Below are 23814 nucleotides of genomic sequence, written 5' to 3' on the forward strand. Positions count from 1 at the left end.
ACTGAAGTAAGCACATTTTGTTCTATCAGACAAGTATTTCATCACAAAATCATCAAACTAGCTATTATGAAGGTCCCAAACCCAAAATAACCCATGTGTTTACAACCTGGTTGACGCTAAGAAATAACAAACCTAACAAAGAACACATTTTGGACCCATCTCTTCAATAAAAAACTCTTTATCAGAGTAGTATGTTTAGCCCTTTCACTTGCACTGGCTGTTGCAGGAAGCCGGGGAATCAGCGTCTTTGTCACCAGATAGGAGAGAATTGGAAAAAAATGCCTGTATATAGTTAACTTTTTTTGGACATTGAGACAAAGATTCAAACTAATGTTATTTCAAATATGTGTTGTACTTTTCAAATTTAACATACAAAATCTGGTGTTCGTGTACAACCACAGAGGTGGCTTGGCAGAGGTAATAATAACAAACACACTTATTCCAGTCACCCCAATATGTAGGCTATTTATTGCTTTTATAAAGCCACCAGTGGCCTTGCACTTCACAGTTGAAAATGTCATGTAGGCAGTCATGTAGGTACAAGAGAAAAAACCCAGAATCATTTCACTGCTTTGTGCATTTCATCCCTTTAACAGAACAAAGATGAATTCACTCTTTAGAAACAGCAAAAAAAGAGCACATAAAAACTCACTATTAGTGTTTCTTAAGCATCATTTTACACATCAGTTTTACAATAAACATTTGAATTCAAAGTTAATGCCTGCAACATTTTTGTTTGTTAAATATTTCATCAAATAAAGACATTTCAGCAAATACATGGTCCACATGTAAATAATGTTAAAACATCACACACAGTTTTGCCAGGCTGGCATACTAGCCCTGCTCAAAGCAACGCAGTAAAGATGGTTATACCAAAAAATACAATCTATTTTTATCAAAGCTTTTATGGGAATAACAAAAAAAAGTCACAGCAATAGACACATGATACCAAAGATACTTGTGCTTTTACAAAGCCAACAAAGCTCTGACTAATTCTGCGATGGTAAATATTGAAGGATCAGAATAGTCCTGTCCCCTTTTTGATTTAAGAGTAACTTCTTTATCTCCATAATTGCTGGCAGTTATTGTATATGAGTAACAGTAGGTTCTGTATGTAATACAGACCCATAAGAGGTCAGTGATCGTAAAGCAGCTGCATATGTGTTTGTTGGTTTAACTCATGGCTTCTTCCTTAATGTTTTATTACAGCCTGGTGACCAATGTTGTTGCACAGTATACATCTGCTTGTCACTAGCTGCTGCCAAAAAAATGAAAATCGTGTTAAATAGAAGGTGTGTGAAATTCATATGCCACCCTTAAGGCTAATGAGCTCTTTATTTAGCTTGTAGCTGCTGAATGAAAACACTGCTGATGGTGTCACTACTGCCTGTCCAGCATCCCCTTTTAATGATATGGGAAGAGTGCAGGCTAGCTTAGCATTATCCCAATTTTTTGCATATACTATGCCCACAGTGTATTAAATACTAATGCTAATAAGCATTTAGAGGTGAAATATCCATAGCTTTTTCAACCTACAACACTCGGGAGATAAAAAAAAAGCAGCCTCCCAAAAAAAGCTGGTGGACTCCTTTAATGTTGATAAGTTGCTGTTACTCTTTCCCTGATTCGTGTGAAAGCTAGAAGTTATCGTCCTCGTCCCTTCTAGACATTATGAGCTGCCTTCTTGGACCTGTGAGATGGGGGACACTCGAGGGAGAGTCCAGCACTCCAGAGTCAAGTTTAGGTGTAGAAGTGCAACGCTGGCCAAACCGGCCCATGAGTCCACGGACATCTCTGTGGAGGGCTGAATCACTAGGGATGGAGTTGAGGCAAACCCCGTGTTCCAGACCTCCTATGTCTCTGTCCAATCGGGAGTTACTGGCAATGCTGGGAGACTGAGGGTCGGCACTGAAGTACAGTGTGGAACTCGACTCTGTGGGGCAGAAATATGGCTCTGGACTGTCTCCATACACAGACTTGCCCTCTGGTGAGCTGCGTTTGAAATCTGATGATGGTGTGCTCTCCATCTCCAGACTGTCAAATTCTTCTTCGGGTTGTTCGGTAGATGAGGGTTCACTCACGCTCTGGAACTCGTCCTTGCAGTCCGAAAGCGGAGCCAAGCCTTTCCCCTGAGACTCAGAGTTGGTGATGCCTTCACAGCTGCCTCCTGCTGTGATCATCATGCCCTCGTTATTCTTAAACTCTTGGTTGTACTCCTCCATGTCCAGTATGGTTGCTGCTCCACCGGGCCCGTACGCCCTGTGGATCTTTCCCAGGTTTCCTGTCTTGAGAGCCAGACGGATCAAGAGCCAGTGGTGGTGGTAGCAAAGGCAGGAGCTGTTCGGCCGCCCTCCACATGTTCCTGGGTGCTCCAGAAAAGTACCAGCCACACCAGAGAGGGAGAAGCTGCCATGGTTTGGAATGGAGGGAGCTGGCAGGCTTTTGTCCCCCAGAGTGAAGGAGGACTCCCCCTGTTCTATGCATGTGCTGCCCATGGGGTTGTGGTTCGTACCCTGTGAGATCTCTGTTGACTTGGGATGAAGGAACCGGTAGTACAGGACAAGAGAGGTAGAACCTAGGAAACAAAGGGACAGAAAATAGTTCATGTCACTCCTCTTCGTCATTTTTAGTAAATCTGTACTTAATGTACAGTATATGTTTGAATCAACACTGGGTTACATTACTCACATATCGCGGAAACAAACTCATTTGACACTTGTGTAATTGTCAAAACACCTGAAACAAGTGACGCTAAGAAAGAGTGACTCACCGATGAGAAAGCTACACAGCACAGTGGTGGGAAGGGTCATGCTGTCCCACGATGCTTCACTGAGGAAGTCAGAGGCGGCCAGTAGCAGGGTAGCATTCTCTACAAACATGAACTGAGGGAGGAGAGAGGGTCAAATCATCAGTCATCTGCAGACAGCTTTATATAACCAAAAACTGTAAGGACACAGAGGGGAGAATGACGCTGCAAACAATGAACACAAGATTAAACACAACAAAACATACATATGAAAAGTCATGTCTTACTGCATAAAAGCTGGCCATCCGGTAGCGCGACGGCCCATCTTTGATGTTGAGAAAGAGGAAGACGTGGACAAGTCCCATGATGCCATTGAACGCACACCAACACCATGGGCCAGTGCAAATGTCTGGCTGCTGCGATACCAACCAGAAGGAGGCAGTAAGCCAGTGGAAACCTGGAGGTCAATGCAAAAATAGACTTGAAGGTGCCAGCGTGATAGAGGATTCATTTGTAGCATATCAAGTAGTGTATAGACTCGAGTCACGTGAGTCGAGTCTGACTGAACTCACACATTTGAGGACTTGAGACTTGCTTGACTCACGCTGGTAAAAGACTCTACATGACTTAGACTTAGGAGTTAACGTTACAATTAGTTCTTTTTTAAAAACACAGTAAACATTGGGTGACCGCTTTTGTGGGCTTGCGTACAAACCTGGCAACCGAGTGAGACCAGCACCACTACGTGAAATTCCATTTGACACTTCAAACTAACGTTTCGGTGGGTCAAAAGCATTGACTCTCTACCTGGATTGACTACCTCTTCTGCCTGTACTTGCTTCTGCATACTGGGTTTCTGAGATGCTTTATCAGTATTTTTTATCAGCAATGCAAATGTGTCTATGATGCTCACCTATTACTCCACAGACCCACCAGTTAAAGACCCTGGCAAAGAACATGAGACAAGTCACCCTGGCACCCAGCATGCCCGCCCTCCACACCAGCTGGCACAGCAGGGCTGCCGGAGGCATGGCCAGGTGGCCCGGTCGGATCAGACAACTGGCTCTGCTGTACAGCACCAAGGCCCAGGAAATGGACAGCACACACAAACCACAGCAGTAACCCACTGGAGGAATAAAAAGACTCCAATTTAAGATACTGTGTAAAACAACTGGCTTGTTCCAAATATCTAGAGCCAATAAAGCAGCTATGAGTTTTACCTGGTGACGTGTAGCCCACATCGGTGGACACCACAATGTAGGCCTGCAGCAAGGTCTGGGGCAGTGTGAGGACAAGGGCCTCCAGGAGCCAAAGCGCAGCAACATCTGCCTGCAGCATGACAGCAGCCCCGAGTTGAGCCACGGAGCCCTGCATGTGCAACACCATTCTCATACAGTCCCACAACCTACCAGTAGAGGGGGCCAAAGACAGACAAAACAGCAACGATTGGCAACCTATTGGGAAAGGTCTCAGTGACAGAATGAAGCATGCAACTTTGATGGGAATGAAGTATGATATCAGGTAATGTTCCTATCGCACTTATGTTTCTTTTCCCACCATAACACACTGCAGTAAATTCAGACTTCCATTAAGATCTCACCTTTTGAAGATTCCCAAGTGCAGTACGTGGATGACAGAGAGGTAGCATCGCCTGTCATCTCCATCATCGTGGTACCATTTCATACTCAGCAGCTGAACCGCCGTCCCCGGGAGAAAGAGGCCGAGAGTGAGGCCCGCCCACTGTGTCTCCTCGTTCCAAAGGTAAAACCCTACACAGTAGATCACTAACACATACACACACACACACACAAACAAGCAATCACGGGAGATACAGAAACACAGAAGGAAAGGAAGTATTAGAGTTTTGTGTGTTTATTATAATTATCACCTGATATAAGTAATGTAGCTTTACAGAAAACCATAAAATACAGCATGTGAAGGATTTCTTGAGTCCTAGAGCAGCTTGTTCGGGTAAATTATCCATCCATTTAAGAAGATCCTATTCAGAAATTGTCCTTAATTGTCCTCTTCTGAAATTCCTAATAGCCTACATCACAAATCTGCTTTTAAAATGTGCCTTTAAGTATAATTCCAGGAATAATGCGGTATAAGAGTATCAGATGAGAACAAAGACATTGTGCACATCCAGTCACCTTGTTTCTCATGTATCCTGTCCTTGGCCTGGCCTGGATCTGCTTAGTCAGGGAATCATCACCCTGTGCTACCCTGCGCTGCCAAGTGTCAAAAGCACTCGAGTGCTTGGGTATTAATTGAGTAGTATTACTAATAATAACATCAAAAACAATATAATAATACCTACTGTATATACAGTTACAGTATATTTGAGATACTGATGCAAGAAAGATGTAAAAGTTGCCATTATACCTACAGGTAGTAGTGCTACACAAAATAATCAAAAATGACAATGACAAAATTACATTTCCTAATAGAAAGACACTGCAGTTATATGGTTAAGATAAAACGTGTGGCAAAACAGCATTATGATGCAATTCTGCAGTACTGCAGGAAGTTAACAGCCCCCCAAAATCTTGCTCTCTCAGTGAGCAAAACAACATTTTGTTTGTTGACAAACAATCATCATGATCTGAATCATTTGTGTTTAAAAAAAAATCAGTTGTACCAGTTATGAGTTACATCCCAACTGTAATAACTGTCAAAATAACCGTCCCTTTTTTACCATAGTGTGCAGCTTTACCTACACGTGTCAAGGTCAGGTCTTTACTGATTAATGAATAATGAACTGTTCATTGTATCATATTTAACGTGTGTGTGTGTGTGTGTGTGTGTGTGTGTGACCTCTGGAAATCATAGGGCCCCAATTAAAAAAAAAAGATATATGTTAAAATAAATAAATACATTGCCATGCATTTTCAATAAAAAGCTGCACGGCTTCAGTAGTAACGGCTTTACTATAGGATCACCACAATAGTGTCCCTCAGCTTAACTACCTCAGCTCCAGTACGAAGCATCATGGCTGAGCAACAGCATTGCTCCATGCGTTACAGCCAATATAAAAGCGCCCCGTGCAGACTGGATACTCTGCAAAACAACAGGCTCTCCACCTGCCCACTTACGAGCGCTGCGTTCGGCCACGATCACCAGAGCCGACACGCCGAGCAGAACGGCCTGGCACCAGGCGATCCAGCAGCCGCTCCTCCTCCTCCTCCGCCGGGCCGCGGGAGGCATCCTGCGGGCCACCGCTCCGGCAGCGTTCATCATGAGGCGAACAGACTGCGGAGAGAGCTGAGCGGCGGCTGCTGCGGCGGCGGTGGCGGTGGTGGTGACATTGTTATCCTGGGCATCCTTCACACTGGATACATCCGCTCCATTCTTCTTCTTCTCCCGCTGCTGCCTGCCCCCCTGTCAAAGTATGTGACGTCACCGCACTGTGTTAAAGGGGCATCCGTTCTCTGTACACACCGGACCTGCCCTCATGGATAGCTGTCGCTTTATTCATCCTAGCCAAAATGTATGGTAATAGGGAAGTCTTATTATAGTACTACCTTATGTCTAATGTAATATTCAGGTAATATTACACAGAAACAAAGTCCCTGCATTAAAAGTTAAATTTTGGTATGTCCTTACCGTCTAGGGTACGTTACAATTTGGCATTGGTTGAAAAATAGGTATGTTTTTGATTATATAATATATTATATTATATTATAATATTAACATTAATTTATTCATAGTCTACTCTTTTATCCTCCACATGAGGGCCATGGGGGGCCTAGAGCTCATAGAGCGAAAGGTGGGGTACAGCCTGGACAGGTCACCAGTCCATCACAGGGCAAAGACTCCCACATTCACACCTATGGACATAGAGTGTCCCATTAACCTCTACATGTTTTTGGACTGTGGAAGGAAACTGGAGAACCCCAGAGAAAACTCACACCCACACTCACACCGACTGGGAGAACATGCAAACTCCACACAGTCTATGTCTGGAAACTTTCACTGTGACCTTCTTATTGTGAGGCAACAGTGCTCACCACTACGCTGCTATGAGGCCCGAATATGAACGCAAAAATAATTAGAGAAAAAATTGTGTATTAAATATTAGAAGCGATAAAAATCATCCTGTGTGTACAGAGACGTGTTGCCGTGGTTATCTAACAGCTGTACCATCTTTATATTTCAGAGTGTGTGATTAATACTGAAACTAAATATGGTGTGTGGAGTGTGTGTGCACAATTTGCAGGTGGATTCTTATTTGATGGCGAGTACAAGTTTGTCATTTGTGCTGCTGCTGCTGTTGTTGTTGTTTCTTCAGTTTGAAGAGCTGACAGTAACTGGCGTAGCGAATTCCAAGAGTCATAACAGGATGTTTAGCACACTGTGCCATTCTCACACAAAGGCAAGTACATAGCCGACAGACAAACAACATAGTTTTCCTCCGTGTGATTACTTGGAACACTTACGCTACACACAGTCATGCCTGTCCAGTAAATATCACTTTAATTGGTTGCCATAAATACACAAACACAGTGGAACCACAAATTCAAACAAATGTTGTTTATGTTTATGTGTGTTCACATGTTAAGTTGTTCCGTGATGCTCTAGATACAAAAATTTAAAATACGAACAAACACATATCACAAATGTGTTTTTATACAATTATACAGAATAGTAACAGAATAAATTAAGGGAGATGTAGACATGAAATCAACAAAGTCAGTGGTTGCACGGCCATTAAGTTTTGATTCTTCTGCAGCAGCAGATTCTCTGTAGGCTCGGCAACTCATGCCTGAGATGAGGCTTTACTTCAAATAGGGCAGTAACAGACAGCTGCTGAGTTGACCTGTAAGGATTATATGGCTGGATTAGCAAGACTGTTTTACGGCTCTGATATGCAGCCTGATTCCAGCTTGATGCTGGTTGCATGCAGAGGGAATGGGCTGCCATGATGTAGCTGAATGCCAGAGAACTCCTTTGCTGATTTGCACAAACTCAGCTCAGTTTCCAGTCTGGTGTCATTCTGGTGGCCCGAGGTGTGAGTCCCCATCTTTTGTATTAGGTCAGTAACATTCCCATTGTCCATCTCAGCCTCTGCCGCCATGGCCTCAAGTTGGTCCGCTGCCTCACTCATGTCAAACCTCTGGATCTCAGAGTTAACCCGGTGCAGCTCCTCGGGTGTGTGTGTGCGGGAGGCCAAAGGAGAGACGGGGCAGAAGCCTTGCAGGTGCACCTGGAGGCTGCAGCTGTGGAAATAGGCACAGGGGCACTGGGGGCATCGGTGAGCTCGTTCACCAGTGTGGAGACGTTTGTGGAGCTTGAGGTGGACGAATTGAGTGAAGCGGGCCGGGCAGAGCTTGCACTGGTAAGGCCTCTCGCCAGAGTGTAGCCTCTGATGGGTCTTTAAGTTGCTCGTGCTGCTGAATCTTTTATGGCACACCTGTGTCAAATAAAAGGAGCAGATGAAATGTATCTGTACTTGTACTTGATTCCATTGTAAGTCGCTTTGGATAAAAGCGTCTGCTAAATGACATGTAATGTAATGTGTTGAATAAATAACTGTTTCTACTGGGACATTATGAAGATCTGTGTCATATACCAACTTGGAGGATGATTTGTGGACATTAAAACAACTCTTGTGTCACCAGAACATAATCCAATCAAAATTGCTTACTAGCTACTAATTCCAGCTACATATCTAACAAACAGACATAAGATTGGCTTTTATATTCTTATCTGCCACACCAAAGCAAACAAACATGTTCCCCAAAAGTGTTTTTAACAGCAGGAGCCATACCTTGCATTCATGTGGTTTCTCTCCTGTGTGAACCAGGTAGTGTTTCTGCAGATGGGCGAGCTGGGTGAAGTTCTTGTTGCAGGTCCGACACCTGAAGGGTCGCTCCCCACTGTGAACTCGTAGGTGCACCTGAAGACAGCATGTCAGAGGTGAGTACGTCTTTACATTTACTGGAGGAACTATGTCATTCTGGCACCACCTATGGCAAAGAGTGACTAACCTTGAGGTTGGATAGCTGCCCGAAGACTTTTTTGCAAACATTGCACTCATACCGGATCTTTCCATTCTGCCTGGTGAGCGGGTAAGACAGGGTCTTGTAGCCAATGATCTGCCCTCCTCCTTTTGTTTTCCTGAGGTCTACTGCTACCTCAGTGTTGCCCTGAGAAGCAGAGGTGGGTTTAGAAGGGAGGCAGTCTGCTGAGGCAGCTGTGCCCACTGGTGGTGAGCATCCTCCAGGTGCAAGAGAGGGAAGCACTCCACGGACTAAAGTGACCATGGATGAGGCACTGGATGTGGCGGGTATTGTGAGGTCTGAGTGGATTGTGCTTAAAGCAGAGTGTTTGAAATCTCTGAGGTCATTGGAGGGGATCGAGAGGTAGTTTGTCCTGTTCGATGTGAGGTCCTTGTTGTCTTTGTGGTCACCAGTTGGTGACAGAACGAGGTCTTGTTTGGTACTGGATAGTGCAAGCGTCAAGTCTTTGTGTCTGTTGGTCAAAGGATGGAGAAGGTGTGCGTAACCATCAAAAGGCAGTAAATGAGATGAGAGTGTTGCGTGAGGTTTCAGACGATTGCTGCTGAATGGGTATGTATGAGGTAGAACACCGTTAGGGCCAAGTGGATAGTGAGGCAGGTAATAGGGCGCGTGCCTCAGAGCAGGGTGAACTTGATCTGGCACAGATGGCTCTTCATAAGGTTTGGCAGTTACAGGGCTTTGACTGTGCTGAAAGCCGAAGTGCAAAATGGAGGGGACAGGGCGACTTAGAGCTGGCCTTTTGGCAGCTGGAGGGCTGCGGGATGGCAGTGGTGGTAGAGGTGCATATCTTTGGCCATGGATAAATTCTGAGTTAGTCTGGATTGGATAAACAACATGAGGACACAGGGGAAAAACTGCTGAGAGGTTGCTCTGAGACAAAGGACTGTCCAGACGGCTGGGGCAGGTAGTCAGGGATCTGGATGGCTCGTCTCGGAGGATTTCTGAAACGCTGTGTCCTCTTTTGCCTGTTTTTTTCTCCTGTGCTTGACTTTGCTCTGCGAGACAAAAAGAAAAACAATAAAGGTGTGACAGGTGGAATCATTTTTAGCTGTACAGTAGACGTAACAGTATCGTCATTCTACTGAGTGACACATCAGATCTACAATGCTGACGTGATCATGCACATGTCTCCCTCTTTGAAATCACCTTGCATCTCTACTTTCAAACGTACCTGCTCTAGTCCAACCAGTTTCTTTATGCTTTAAAGATTAAAAGATAACCATGTGTATTTCTTATCGGGTTTGTGTGTCTGTCTACCAGAAATCTTCCTGGCACTCTATGAAACAGGACACCTGATGTGAAACAATAGGTGTTTGATCAGGACACAGATAGCATACAGGACAGAAGTCAATGCATTAGAGGGCTGGTCAGTTAATGCTTTCTCTACTACAAGTGGGACAGTCCTAACAGATGCTTAATAAACTGGAAACTACAATGGCCAACTTATCAGCTAACACACATAAATAATGTTTATTTTTCACTTAATTCAAGGCACAAGTCAAGGTCCAAACAGCATGGATCCAAATCTATATTTCATACCAGCAAATGCTTCAAATGTAACCCCTAAAGAAGTCAAAAGGAGCGATGGAAAAGACACAAGCTGTCACACAGAGGGAGAAAAAACACAGAAGTAGCTGTCCATATACATTTCCCCTCCTTTTGGGTTAAATTAACATAAGCCCACAGAAACAGAGCACAACCCTTATCTACCACATGCTCCTCTGTGTAACCCTTCCCCCTTCTCCCCAGTTCTCAGCAAACAAATGGCAGACACTCAATGAGATATCAATCTGTCAGTGGGTTGCCTTGTCAGGAAGTTCAAGTAGTCACTGGAGCGCTTCCGACATCTCTTCCCCCGTAAAAGCCAAATAAATAAGGGGGTTTGCTGCCAGAATGCTGTCAACACCTCAGACAAACTCCTGTGTGTGTTAGAGCATATGTGTAAATTTGTATTTTGGTGTGTGTGCGTATGTGGCCTCACCACAAGCTTGGCAATTGTTTTTGTGAATGAAAGCCAAATGTTTGTGAATGAGCTGCCAGAGCTGCATTAAGTCCCAAAATTGATCTCGTTTTACTCATGTGCGTTACCTACACCTGGATAAAGGGCCTCTCTGTTTTCGGGACTCTTCTCTTCTCCTTTATGCCTTACTTGAACAAAAGGGGCTGTGGGTGTGACTGAGTAACTTCTTAAACCCCCGCACAAAGAGTGTGTCAGTCAGCCGGCTCTTTGATCGGGAGCCTTATTCCATGATGACAATGCATGCCAGATATATCTCAAAGCATGGGCTCAGAGGCTGTTCCTGTTGCAGCAACACTTAGTCCTTACACCTCTCTACGACTACATGCACACATACAGTACATACATACTCACCAATGTGATCAATAACCAGTTGCCCCAGGGGAGGGTAGTTACAGCGCTGGGCAAATTCAGGGCAGTACCACACGAGTAGCTGCTGGCCCGGCTGAAGTGGTTTGATGGTATAGAAGTAGATGTTTAAACCACTCTGGCACGCAACCAGGTTCTGCTCCTCCACAGAGCAGGCCGGGTTGACGTAGCGCATCCAGTTGCTCCGCTCCTCATTCAAACCATCCAGGATGTGGTGTAAGTGCCCCTTTGAGAAGATCTGCAATGTGAGAGAAGCAGATAGTTAACGAGAAAGATGAGGACAGTTGAGTGAGTGATGAAAAATTGCCGCGCTGAGTCTTAAGCCATGATGTCACAGCTTTTCTGATGCATTTATGGTAAATACTGTGTGGTCCTCAGCTGAGGTATATTTGTGGTACACCAGTCATTTACAGGTATGAGTATATCCATGACTGGATTGTAGTATTATGTATTGTATCTCGCCCACGAATACTCTCACCGATTATCAGTGTCTGTGTGATTGCTGACCTTTTAAGCAGCTTATTTAAAAAGCTACCTTCCTTGTCTGTAGATCTATAAAACTCCTCTTTGATGCTGTGCTGAGTCACGGCTGAGTTAGTAAATGGATTGTCTGTGTTGGCTGTTGCAAGTTTTGGTTGGGGTTGCATGATTTCAAGGTTGCTGACTCTAAACTGAAGCATTACACAGCGCGCCTGTGTGTAACGGAAGATGTCCTGATGCTGCTGAACACAGTTCTCAGGCTCAAAGCCACTTCCTTGCTTAGTCACTGTGAGAGTTTGTGAGGCTGGTGAAGTGCGGACATGTGTATGGCGTATTTACCGGCAGTAATACCGCGGCAGAAGGAAGCGTACATAGAAGAGAGACGCTGCGTCACTGAAACCAAACAGCTGTGCGTGTGCTGTGACCTCAGGGAGCCATGCACAGGATCGTCAAACACTGCGTGCACTTGTAAAACACATTCAGTGACATTTGAATGTACATAAGCATTGGCAGACGGAGTGGCACTCATTCTCAGGATGTCATTCACCACAACTGTTCACTTGTGCCATACCACAGCCTCAGCAGTGTCTCCAGATGCTACAGGATGTGAAGGGTTTTTAAATGCAAGACGATGAATTTCACATGCACAGACTCAAAATTTAGGAACTCACATGCCGCTCACTCACCCTCCAGAAGTACTTCCTGTCGGCTCCCGTCAGCAGTGTTTCATCAGTGTAGCTTTCCCCCACCAGGGGGCCAAAACGGGTCCCCTTGGGAACCAGCTCTTTACTGGTCACTCCAAGCACCTGTTAAGAAGGACACTGAGTCATTACACAGAGTAGCTTACAAATTGGAGACCTTAGCGTGCAGCCAGACACAGTCTGAGTTGAAAAACATAATTAGAGGGATGAGATTCTTCCTCCTCTTATTTGACCCTCTATCCCTAAGCCTGTTTCTTGGCGATTAACCAAAAGGATCAGGGCAATTTACCAGAAAATGATGCCCTGAGGATACAAGCGATCGGGCAATTAGCTCCTATTGAGTGTCAAGACAAAGTTGCTGCAGAGAAAATGAGAATTTTGCACGGCTGTGAGAGAATGGGTTCCTCCCTTCCCATGCTGAATATTTCATACACCAGTCACCTGTGTTATCTTTGGTTTCTCTACCATATTAAAATTTCACCACTACTCTTGCTCTGCTACCTGCAGGTGTGAAACTCACCCCTCTGTTTCAGGCCTCCGGGGGGGGGGGGGGCAGAGGATTAGGTGTCATGGGCACACCCTGACCATGCAACTGCACCTTGAGCTCTGTGTTCCAATCGCCCTAAAGCAATGGGAACATATTCTCTCTTTCATCTCTCTTTCGTCACAATACTGGCATAATGTATGTAGGTGGATGGACCGCTGTGTGTCTGGTTTATCTCCAGGTCATTCTGCTAGCCTCGATCTCTCTGGTCTTAACTCACTGCTCCATATGAGGTGCCGTTGTGTCAGAGATTACAGTAACGTATGCTGTTTTCTGGTCTTCACCAGACAGAACTTGGGTCAAGTGGTATAACAGGTGTTCCAGTGCAGACGCCATGGGCTTACTTTCCCTTATCTCACCTGACTACTATCATCTACAAAGACTCCAACCTTAACTTACTTAAGGAAACTGCTTCTGTTTCCTTAATTGTCCACACCGGGTTAATCTTTCATCGTATGCTCACCGCACTCATCTCATTTGTGATGTCTTATCACTTGTAAATCCAGTTAAACATAAACTATCCTCCACTGTAACTATCACATGCTTAATCCGGGACATCGTTTCCTGTGTTATCCCTTGAAGGTGGGTCCCAGCTTGTGAGCTTTGCTTTTTACGGTGTAATTGCGTGCCGGGACAAAGAGGGTTTGGAATCTAAAGTAGCTACTAATCACTGGGACCTTAGGCTGTGTGCTGAGGGTCTTGGCCATTGTCCCATTCTTTGCTTCAAAACACATACGCAGTGGCAAGGAAAGGCTGAAATTAGACAACAACATGCCGAGTACTTCCTGCCTGAGGATGGATGAGTACATGGAAGGAAGTTGGAGTGACGCAAGGAGTCGGCGGTAGCACAAAAACATAAAACAGCTACGCGGCATGCAGACACGTTGATTAGATCTTACCTCTGTTGAGCTGTGGCGGCGCTTTAAGGCCAGGTTTCTGGGTAAGGATCTCTCGGCTCGTGTCCTCCTGTGGTTTTCAAAGGCTTGTTCCAGGGGTTGGTCCTTCACTATGTACGTACACTTCTCCTCAAAGTCCGCCTCGCTCCACAGTGTCATGTCTACGTCCTGTGTCTCTGTCATCGTTGCGGCGGCGACTCCTGTGCTTTGCGGTGACCTCTCTGTGGTTAACATGGCTGTGGCACACTGAGACGAGGAGGAGGCCTACAGGACAGATGTATACATTCATAAATATGTCTTATATCTCTTATAAAATAGACAACTCTCTACGACTCTGCAGTTATGTTACAATTTCAGGGGGGAAAAAACAGACCAGTCAAACAACAGACGAAATATCAAGGGAAGTCATCTTTTGAATGGAGCTAAACTTAGATTCCTGAGAGACTTTTCCATCAGCCACTACTACCAGACAAACAAACTTCAAAGTGAAACATTTCACGTTTGCTGCCCCATTGCCTCCACTGTCCCATACATCCTGTGACTGTCCAAATCACAACCCCTAGGCTGCTAGGGAGGTTCCTGTGCATGTCAGCCCCGGAGCAGGACCACTTTCACAAGGAAACCAGTGAATCGAGCAGACTTCCTCCGAATGACTGGGACTTGGCTCTCAGCCAGGTCTACTGTGTCTTTCTCTCTCCTTTTACTGTTTGTCCTTGTCTTCGCGTGAAGCCTTGCTGTCATTCTTGTAAATCAGTTCCCTGGCTCATAGAGTGGAGCGGTGACAGAGAAACGCACGAAAAAAAGAGAGGACGATAGTGGACGTGTGATGAAAAGAGAATGTCTTTTGTTTTCACCTTTTCAGTTTGAATCTGAGATAGAAGTTCTGAGTATTACAACTGAAGTACAGCTCCGCTTAACAACTCAAAAAAGTCAAATTGGACGCATGTATATGTATACAAATATTCCGTTAAGTCAGCCTAAATAATACAATGAATTTCCCCTTACTCAGATTTAGGAGTAATTTGTGAGCTTGTTCTTAGGAATAATAATAAAAAAAATAGAAATGGAAATAAAAGTGCAGGGAGGCATTTACAGATGATGTTTCAACTTATTTCTCACCACAGCTGACTCAAAAATGACCGTGTGATGAGTGTGATAACTCAGTGTGAAACTACTGAACCCGGTGACACAGCAGAAAATATATTCTGAAAATCGAGACATGAGTCAAAGTCTCACAGCTGTGGCTCTCGCAGTAGAACGTGGAACAGGTCGACTCTAGAAAGCGCCCTCATCTTTTGGTTTGACACTAGGTTTCACTGTAGTCATGCAGTGGTGGAGAGAAGAAGAAAAAAAAAGAAAGATGAACACTCTGGTGAAGGTTGAAAGACTCACATCCATACTTGTGAGAAAAAAAAAAAATAGCAAAAGAAAGGTGACTTCAGAGAAATGCACACTTACTGTGAAGCCTTTAGAGGAGCCACACATATGGAAGGCTATCCGTGCCCTCCCTGGAAGCTTGAGTGTCTGAGAGCAACCAGTTGCTGTCCTCTGTCTCGTCTCCTCTCTGTCTCTCAGTGAACCTCAGTATCCTGAGCACCTGTGTGTGTGTGTGTGACTGACGGAACACTCACAGTGTATGACTCTTTTTCTTGCCCCTTACACAAGAGGAGGGAAGAAGGTGTGTGTGTGTTTGAAAGAGAGAGAAAAATAGAAAGAGACGGACAGATACACTCCCCTTTCCTCTCATGCTCCCTCCCCCCTCCTCCCCTTTGCCCCATGACTCCTCCTTGGACAGTGTTTTTGTGAGTGTGTGAGTGTGTGTCACTGTCTTGCCCCGGGGTGTGAGGCTGCTTTCTCCAGGTGGGGGTGTCACACAGCTATGTCCGGATCAGACAAATACATTTACTTTTTTCTGACAGTATCCCCCCTCCCCCCCACCTCCTCCCCCCCGCTCGCTTTGTCGTGTTCAGGTGAGAAGAAGACATACCTGCGCTGTGTTCAGACGTCATGGACGCCGCAGCGGATGAGATCACTTAAGTGCATGTGTGGTGTGAAAAAAAAAAAAAAGAAGTGTCAGTTCACTTCGGTTCACTTCAGTTCAGTTTAAGCTTTTAATATGTCACGGCGGGGAAATCTTGTTTGCCGATGAGTTTAGCAAACGCGGCGGCGACACAACGACGACTCTCAGAAGTCACGTCTTGTGTGCTAACCAGCTTAAAAAACGCAGCTGGCAAAGTGACATTTGGTGAATATGAGGACACTTAATATCCAGCTCCTCATCACAGGCAGCAGCTGCAGATAGAAATATCCCCACGCTGTTTTCGCGTTGACTCGGCGACACAAACATTTGTTGACGATTCGTAGCCGTGCGAAGCAGAGAGATGGAAAAAACAATTCCTTACTTTTAAAGAGCACAATTTCAAATCCAAACTTAAAACACATTTATTCTGAATGGCCCTTTAATACCCAGTAGAGTGGTGACAGGTTTTATTCTTGTGTCTTTTTAATTGGTATTTTCATGCTTTGACTTATGCTTCATGAATTTGTCTTTACCTTCTGTTTCTAATGCTGTGTGTCAGTAAGGCTCTTATTTTGTAAAGCACTCTGGTCACCTGTGGGCCTATAGAAATAAAGTACATTACATTACATTAAACATTACATTACATTAGCCACTGATAACACAGAATTTAAAAAGAATTAGGGTTGCTATACTGATCATTTATGCTTTTATTGATGAATATGCTAATAGATTTCTTTATTAATTGTTTAAAAGGCCACAAAAGTACCAGGACTGGGACTGTTTTGGTTTCTTTTACTTGAAAAACGCACAATAGCAATTGATCCTTTGATCATTTAAGTACGTAAGTAAAGTTTATTTATTTAAGCCGTGTGATGAAAGCTAAAGTTTGAACTAAGCAAGTAAAAAAACAACTGCACATGCATGTACTGTTGGAAGAGTCCTTCAGTTTTAATGTCGTAGGTTTACCTGTAGCCCGGGTTCCACTTCGCTAAAAGCAGCATAGGACGTGACAAGCAGCTTATGGGATGTCTAAATTTACAGACCGACACGCGACACACGCACACACTCTCTGTGAACAGCAGTCTTTTATGTCTTATGCAAGCGTGCATTTTTCATGCACACTGACGACTCTTCACTTTCTCCACTGTGGAGAAATTCATGTTGCACCATCAGTGTGATTCTGGCTCTGCTCCTCTGCGGCGTTGCGTCCTTCCTCCGTGCTTCCTGTACCACTCACCACACCTGACCAAAGCTACTAATTACGGCTGCTGACAAGAGCCACCATGTAATTTAAAATCCATTTCTCTCGCTCTGTGTTACGCTCTTTCTCTTTGCCTTCAGTCATTTCATTCATCACCCTCTATTCAGCACTCATTCACCTCTCCCCCACCTCCTCCTCCCCTTCCTATCCAGCCTCTCAATCTAGAAGCTTCTTATCACTACATCTTTTACCCATACACACTGTGAGTAATTCCCGTCGTGACAACACAATCTTTTTTGTGCGAGCGGTGTAGATTGCACTCTACCTCCGTGATTAATTGGAAGGAGGCTTGCATGATATTTGACACGGCATTGTTCGGGCGACAGATGATGAGCCGGATTATGGAGACATGAAAAAGAAAGAGAAGTGTGATTTACATGTATTTAGGAAGAGGAACAATGGGGTCACTGACTGACTTTGGCATCTGACTTTGAACACTGTGATTGAACCTTGTCTTCTTTAAAATGTTTGAACACTTTCGCGCTAAGGTACGGTACTTTATTTCAACTATCTGAAACGTTTTGGTTTTGAGTCATTATTGTACGCTATAAATATTAACAGGTGGGACTGACTCACAGATGGTTGGGAGCAGGACTTTGACACGTCCATACCCTTGATTCCAAATGACCAAGGTGTGTTATACATCTGGAATATACGATAGGATACGATATGATACGAGACGAGACGAGACGAGACGAGACGAGACGACACAACTTTATAATGAGTCTTTTACTGAAATTCATTTTGCAGTTCAAATGACGCAACTTTGGAGTGTAAATGAGACAGTAAGAAGCATTCTGGGGCATACGCCTGCCTATACTGTCTGTGTTTATATCACACTTTTCTACTCTTGATCACCTCTCAAATGACTTTATACTAAAGATTTGTGTTGGTTGATGTTTTACTGATGTTAGTGCGTGGGAAATGTGACTTTTACTGAGAATATATCTTTTCTTGCAAAAGGACATATCTCGTATTTCATCTTTCAAAGGATGCACAGCCTGCTGCAATCAAGTTATGCATACGTTTGATTTCTACCCTTTTAGATTGATCCAGTTCAGCGTCATGAAGTTAAATACAATTTAATTTCATTCAAAATATACAAATACCTTTACCTTTTATTGTTTCCTTCTTGTGCATACAATAAGACAAATGCTTTATTTTATCAGTCTGATCTGACATCAATACTAATATTACTCACATAAGAAATAAACAACGAAAGTAATAGAAATAGTCGACTATAAAATGAATTCAACTATTAAATGAAATAACAAACTTTTGAGAGTGAGATACTAACAAAATAAGTAAATGAATAACGAGAAAAAAAGATAAATAAACATTAGAAATTAATAAATAAGTAAAAAAGACACAATAACAATCATTGGCATAATTAATAAAATAATATACATGTATATGTAGACACCCTCACCCTCACTCATCCATACATTCATTCACACACATGCATGTACTCATAGTAAATCAAACGTCATATAAACATAAATTAACCAGCGGGGAAAAAAAACCTTTTAAGTGCCTGATCAGGAAGGAAACCTCTTTTTTATTCTTTCCCCCATCCCAAAGCCCTCAGGTGAAAAAAAAGAACATTTATTTCCAGAAACAACCTCACAGCTTCTACTTTCTCACAAAAAAAACCAAAACATTTCAAGATTGCTTCTAAAAAGAGATCCAGCATAAAAAGTGCAAGGGCTTAAGTGAGACAGACCTTGTGGCAGAAACAGAAGAAGAAAGAAATAATTCTTTAGAGTAACTAGAAAGTAGTTAAAGCCCACACCTACAGAGAGCTGCTCCAACACGGCGCCTTTAGGACCTTCGTAAATGACACTAGTGGCTGTCGCTCTGTAATTTCATGGGGTCTGGGGTGTGTACCTGCCTTGGGTCATTTCTCGCAGCAGGTCCACAGGCGGCCACCACTCCCTCCCTGTCACCTCCGCGTGAAGGAGGACAAAGATCTTAGGCCGAGACAGCCGAGACAGAGCCCATTTTATAACCCATTTGAGCTGACATGTTTGACGCAGCCTCCACCTCCACCACAGTTATCGTTTAATGGCCGACTCGAGGAGAAATGTTTTACATTTGATCACAGCTTGGTTGTTGTCGCGACGCCCCACTCTCACCCATGCCACACTCACTTTCTCCCCCCCCCCGTCACAGTGCCGTTATCCGCCTGTCAGCCTCGTCTCCCTCCCTGTCCATTTCACGCTACCTTAAGTGATTTTCTTTACCGTGCAATCTATTCATTTCGCTGCCGAGGACTCACTCATACGCACATGCATTTCCTCCAGTCTCTGACAGTTCGACTTGAGGTCACATGTGCTCGGCCGACATGACAGGAGGCCATCTAGCCTTTGATAAATGTGTTTTAAACAGAACACTTTTATATTTCTGGGGTGAATGTGAATAAATGTCAGCGCCGCGCTGATGCCACCACCCACCTCGTCCACCAAACCATCTCCCCGTCGCTGGTGGATGATCTCCTGTTGACAGGCCGAAGGTAATTATCATGGCTTCAGTGCTGAGAGGAATGCTACTGCACATCACAACAGATGTCTTCTCAAATCCTCCACACAAAAGCCACCCACAGAGATGACGAGCAAAAACAAAAAGGCCAAATACTATCACTGTACTCAGCCGTTCACTAACTGCTGGTCAGTGCTTTTTGGACTCTTACCAGTCAGCAGTGTGACTGGTTATGTTGTTATGTTGTTCAACTTCTCTTGTGTTAGATCACATTTTCTTGGATTCACCCCGGGACACATTGCCAGTTTTTCTTGTAATCAAAGTAGTTTGATATCCTAGAATTAAAGTCGCAGTCTAAAGCTGTTATTTTTAAGTCCCAATTATGTCATTATTGGTTCTTTGCTTAATTCAAACTATAGAAATTCCACGCTGAGTTGTATCAGACAAAATATCCAAGAGATTCTCTTTTAATCTCATTGATTATAGTTATTTAAAATCAGTGTGAGCCCGAATGTTGGATTAATTTATAGCTTAAATTGCACGCCGTGCACAGGAAGTTATTTGTTTTATTTCAAGACGGACAAAGAGCACGAACAAGCAGCCATGAAAGATGCACAAGTGAATTTCAGTGTTAAAAACACCGCGTCAGATATTCTGCAATTTCATGGGATAAACACTTTCCCATCCCCACCCACTCCTGCACCGCTGGTGTATACGTGCAAACGCTCCCTCTGTCACCCACACTGATATGTTTTCTACATATTTCTCACACTTTTTCATTTACCTTCAGTACAAAGTGGACAGACACATTAAAGAAGTCAATACAATTATTGCTCTGAAAACAAACTCACTTTCTGCTTTTTGACCACGTCTGATGCAGCACGAGTTCAATTAAAATTAAATTAAATATAAAAATGTTTTATTATTCTTTTATTCCTCTTGATTACTGAGGCAGACTTTAATAATGACCAACAGTGAGGTGTACCATCTGGGAAGGAAACACACACAAACAAACAAACTTGTTTTTATATCTTAGTGAGGACACATCGTTGACATCATGCATTCCCTAACCCCTTACCCTAACCTTCATCATCACAACTAAGTGCCTGACCTTAACACTTACCCCAACACTAGGTCTTAACCCTGAAAAAGCCCTTTAAAGTTGGAGGGCCTCAATAAAATGTCCCCACCAGGCCAAAAATGTCCCCACAAACATAGTATTTTGCATTTTTTGTACACACACACACACACACTCACTCACATCTGCTGCATACCTTGACATATTTCATCCACCTGGACCCCCCCCCCCCCCCACAAAACGAGTCTTTCAAGTGTAATGGTGGTGTAAATGATGGCCGCAGCAGTGTTCACTGTCCTCTCTGCTGTGTCTGTTTGCCTCCGTCTCTCAGGCTGGAGCAGCTCTGGTGGCTCGCTGCTCTCAGATTCCTGCCATATTTCTGGATGGCTGCTGAACAAACAGAGGATGAACCTGATCCATGCTGTCACACTTTGGCACAGGATAGAGTTTCCTCTCTCTCTCTCTCTCTCTCTCTCTCTCTCTCACTCTCAAACCCCCCCCGCCCCCCCCCCCCCCCCAATCACACACACATGCTGGCACCAAATACAGACAGGAAGTCCAAACCTGCGCGTGTACGTGTCACTATCCGCATGAATATACAGCATATTCATTTGTGTCCGTTCCTCTTTGTGTCACCCACGTCTTGCACTGCTGTAACCGACACTGACACTGATCTCGCTTTAATGGTCGTTCAATTATTCACAGCTGAGTGGACAAAACTATATTTATTGTCCCTTTTAATAACCCCCCCCCCCCCCCCCCCCCCCTATCAAGCAAAGCGCTGTGATTGCATATCGCTGCTGATCGTATAAGAACAGTTTTCATTGACAGTGTCCCGCACTGACACGGCTTAAAGACATACTTGATATAAAGATTAATACCTCTGCTTTCATATCTGAGAACCTTTACTGGACCTCTGGCAGACTGATTATCTCTGCTTTCAACCTTTGGACACCTCCTGTTTCTAATCTTTATCATAACCTACACTGTCTCGTGTCTGTATAGCTTCATACTTGAATGATCAGATAAAGAGCAGTATCAGTCTTCTCATCTCACTCTAAAGGTATATATGCACGTTCAAACGTTTGCGTTTCAAGTGATATTTTTCACACAGTGCTTATGTATGTATGTCACATACATACATACGCACTGTGTATATGGCTTGTGCACTGATGCCGGTGCTGTATATATTATAATGTTCTGGTTAAACGAGTGCACAAAAGGAGACAATGTGGCGTCCATTACAAAAGGGGAACTTTACTGCCACTCGGTGACAACATCAGTGACATCACCAGGTGCCACTGTGTCTGTCTGCACACCTCAGTCTGTGCTGACACTCACACACACACACACATACACTGTCTTTTAGGACCAGTCAGACAGCACTATCCTCCACCTGTCTCCAGTGTTACCTGCACCAGTCATTACAAGGGTCCCAGATCCCCACTGTAAGTGCACATGTCAACAGTGAAATTACAGGGCACGCACACACACACACACACACACATATTTGTTTTGCTTTTACAAGGGTAATATCCGTCTGCACGCAAGCGATACGTTCATTTTCTCCCTCCACATCCTCCCGCCTCCTTTTCTGTCTTTCCCTTTTGGTTGAGACAAACCCAGAAAACAAAGCAGGTGAGGTTCAAAGACAAAGCAGTGACAAGGACGTTGAATACAGGAGACGTGTGTAGATGACGGACACATATTGGCGGTGTGCGTCTGTGTAATGACAAGGGAGGGAATCTTGTGTTGTGTTCTCCAGTCAGTGCGGACTTTACCTCAGTGATTACAAACCACTTCTGCAACTGTGGTCCAAGTGTCCTTAGATCCCGGCTTTGTTCCGCCCCACTTAGCACTTAGCTCTCGGCTAAATGTCCTAGATGAATGTGTCTCCGTCTTGATAAGCTTGATGAAGAGGAAAACTAAGATGGAGTCTTAGGGCCAAACAAGAAAAAAAAATTTTTATCTTTCGAATAAAGTCATAATCTTTCAAATAAAGTCGTAATCTTTCGGAAATAAATTCGTAATCTTTCAAGCATAAAGTCGTAAAATTTTGAGAATAAAGTCGTAAAATTTTGAGAATAAAGTCATAATATGACAATAAGGTTGTAATCTTTCGAGATTCTCATAAAATGATGACTTTATTCTCGAAAGATACATTTTTTCTTAATTTTTTCAGACAACGTTTTTTATTTTACAAATATTAAATGTTACTGTATAAGCTTGACACGGTGCGTTCCTGGGCATTTAAAAACAGTTTTTGTCCTTTTATTCGTGGCTCTTTCACCAAGCTGACTTTGGGTAACCTGAGTGCTCTCTTCCTCTTTCAACATGATCGGCATAAACAATGACACACTTTGCGTCGCCTCCGTCTGATTGACTTGGTCTTATTTTGGCTCTTGTTGTATGTTTTTGCCGCTGAAAGACGCCGTGACGTGTGTGTCTGAATAGACACTGAGAGAATCTTTTTTTCAGATGTGGCATCGCTGGCAGCCTGAGACAGACAGATGTGAGGTCACTGGTGGACAACGCCAGACTTGTTTTCACACCTCACGTTAAAAAAAAAAAAAGCAATGTGCTGTGCTTCTTTCAATTATCAACACACACGATATTAGTCACTGCATTCTTTGTGTTCTTTCCTTTTCACTCAGAGAAACTTTGAGAAACTGGCCCGGCCTCAAACAACAACCAACTGGAGCGTGCGCGATGACAAAACACCGTTCAGCATTTCCTATAATTTGTGCTGCACCGATCACATCCGCCTTCTGCTGTAATCCCCCGCCTGGATCCTCAATAACATCCTGCTGTCTGAGGAAATCTGAGGGGGGACAGGTTAGACTGACCCTTCACCACATCACACACGCAGGACAGGACAGGGCATAGACTGTTATTCCGGCCTCGGCTAATGACAGCCGAATGAGACAAACAGACAGGAAGCTGTCCCCTGTCATCTCTGTAGTTTAAGAGCGTCCTTATTATTGCTTTTGCATTGTCTTGCGCTTGGATTCCTCAGACTACTATCATTACCCCGTGACAGTAGATTTTTGGCTGAGCTTTGCGGTCGCACATCTGTTACCGCCGGTGATAACACGAGGTGTGAGATTTCACTGGTCCCATAAAGTAAAACTCCAATGTGATGTTTATTGTGTGGTGACGTTGATGCTGGCAGTTTGTGGTGGTAATTACCAATAACAGCTT

General features: G+C 44.0%; 2 protein-coding genes across 3 annotated transcripts; both read right to left on the reverse strand.

Annotated features, from left to right (window-relative positions):
- Window positions 1–376: 376 nt before the first annotated feature.
- xkr5a (XK related 5a) lies at window positions 377–6145 on the reverse strand. Its single transcript, XM_058612637.1, has 7 exons — window positions 5842–6145; window positions 4347–4530; window positions 3967–4151; window positions 3660–3872; window positions 3034–3203; window positions 2771–2882; window positions 377–2575 (listed from the first exon to the last, which is right to left on the reverse strand). Exons 1-7 carry the CDS (start codon window positions 5984–5986, stop codon window positions 1638–1640), a joined length of 1947 nt encoding a protein of 648 aa, XP_058468620.1. The 5' UTR covers window positions 5987–6145; the 3' UTR covers window positions 377–1637.
- A 1060-nt stretch (window positions 6146–7205) lies between these two features.
- LOC131443209 (PR domain zinc finger protein 1-like) lies at window positions 7206–15483 on the reverse strand. Of its 2 annotated transcripts, none has more exons than XM_058612635.1 (7): window positions 15235–15483; window positions 13780–14040; window positions 12322–12441; window positions 11141–11393; window positions 8737–9764; window positions 8517–8645; window positions 7206–8159 (listed from the first exon to the last, which is right to left on the reverse strand). In XM_058612635.1, exons 1-7 carry the CDS (start codon window positions 15259–15261, stop codon window positions 7602–7604), a joined length of 2376 nt encoding a protein of 791 aa, XP_058468618.1. In that variant the 5' UTR covers window positions 15262–15483; the 3' UTR covers window positions 7206–7601. The 2 variants fall into 2 exon arrangements, with proteins under 2 accessions (XP_058468618.1, XP_058468617.1); XM_058612634.1 differs by having other exon boundaries at window positions 12307–12441.
- Between the last annotated feature and the right edge of the window lie 8331 nt (window positions 15484–23814).

Source organism: Solea solea, chromosome 17, assembly GCF_958295425.1.
Source record: "Solea solea chromosome 17, fSolSol10.1, whole genome shotgun sequence".
Classification (NCBI taxonomy): Eukaryota; Metazoa; Chordata; class Actinopteri; order Pleuronectiformes; family Soleidae; genus Solea; species Solea solea.